Below are 1,304 nucleotides of genomic sequence, written 5' to 3' on the forward strand. Positions count from 1 at the left end.
CTGTGAGGGCCCCAATCCTGCACACTCGGGACACGGCAGCTGAGAACCGTCTCTGCCGCGCAGCTGAGCACGGCTGCCACAGTGCGGCCCCGAGCCACAGCAGCCAGCCAAGGCAGCGCTCCCCCCACCCAGCCCTGGGTTATTTCAAGCTCCGTTATCCTGCCGGCCGAAAGGTTAAACCCAATTGGGATAATAAATCAGCAGGGTCTATTTACAAACCCTGACAGGCAAATAAATCCCCTCCCAGTGAGCCGAGGAGGCTGCTGATGAATCCAATCCACCAGCCACAGACACACAGATGCCAACAGCTCCTCGCCTCCTGGTCTTCTCACCCCAAAAGGACACCCCTCGCTCTCCCCGGGGACAGACACCACCCCCAGGGTGGGGAAGCAGTGGGAGCTTGCTGCACCTTACCTGGAGGTACGTCTTGTACTCAATGAGCTTCTCGGTGCCTCGGTGCAGGAGGCCAACGTGGGGGTCACACTTCTTCACCGTCTCCCCGCTCAGCTCCATGACCAGCCGCAGGACCCCGTGTGCAGCCGGGTGCTGGGGCCCAAAGTTTATGGTCAAACTGGAGACCTTCTTGTGAGCCAGAGGGTCCTTGTCTGCTCGGGAGAGTAAAGAGTGAGTTGGGCAAGGAGGAACGTCCACCCCCAGAAGTGCTGCTGCCCCCAAGCGCCCTTGGACTTTCCCAGCAGCACGGACACGCAGAGCGGACACCGGACAGACGGCCAAGCCAAGCTCAGCGCTTGGCCAGACAGCAGGAACGCAGCGTCCCCACCATCAGCTCCCATCTCAGCCCAACGCAAGACCCCTGGGACAGGTCCAAGGGCCTCCCACTGCCTTCCCGGAGGCTCAGCCCTCACTGGCTGCTCTTCCCAGAGCACAGCGAGCCAGACGGCTTCCCGATGCTGCGTGGCCCCAAACGCTCACACCCCCTGAGACCCAGGCACCCGCAGGACACTCAGGAGAACAAGGCAGCCCCGAGCGTCCACTGAGTCCTCGCCGGGCACCCAGTGAGCCCCAGGCTGGCCCCGGCCACCCACCAAGCAGCACCCCTGTTTACCCAGGGGCTCAGGACACCCCCAGACCACCCCAGAGCCCACTGGGCCCTTGCTCCAGCCACAGGTATCTCCCCTGAGTCCCGGGTCCCTGCAGGCATCCGATGAGCCCCAGACCGACCCAGGGCACCTCCCCGGCCCTGTGTGACCCCCAGCCTGACATCCACTGAGCCCTGACAGGGTCCTGAGCACCCACAAGGACTCCAACAAGCCTGTCTGGCTCTGGAGCCCACCGAGCACCCC

At 63.8% G+C, this 1,304-nt stretch overlaps 1 protein-coding gene across 1 annotated transcript in view; it reads right to left on the reverse strand.

The window, feature by feature from the left end:
• NDUFS2 (NADH dehydrogenase (ubiquinone) Fe-S protein 2, 49kDa (NADH-coenzyme Q reductase)) overlaps window positions 1-605 on the reverse strand; it is a gene marked incomplete at both ends in the record, with an annotated part of 5,448 nt that extends 4,843 nt beyond the window's left edge. Inside the window, one exon of the mRNA XM_009892074.1 lies at window positions 415-605. Coding sequence (XP_009890376.1) covers window positions 415-605 — 191 coding nt within the window. The remainder of the gene's footprint in view (window positions 1-414) is intronic.
• Window positions 606-1,304: the final 699 nt, after the last annotated feature.

This window comes from Charadrius vociferus, unplaced genomic scaffold, assembly GCF_000708025.1.
Source record: "Charadrius vociferus isolate BGI_N301 unplaced genomic scaffold, ASM70802v2 scaffold1971, whole genome shotgun sequence".
NCBI classification, from domain to species: domain Eukaryota; kingdom Metazoa; phylum Chordata; class Aves; order Charadriiformes; family Charadriidae; genus Charadrius; species Charadrius vociferus.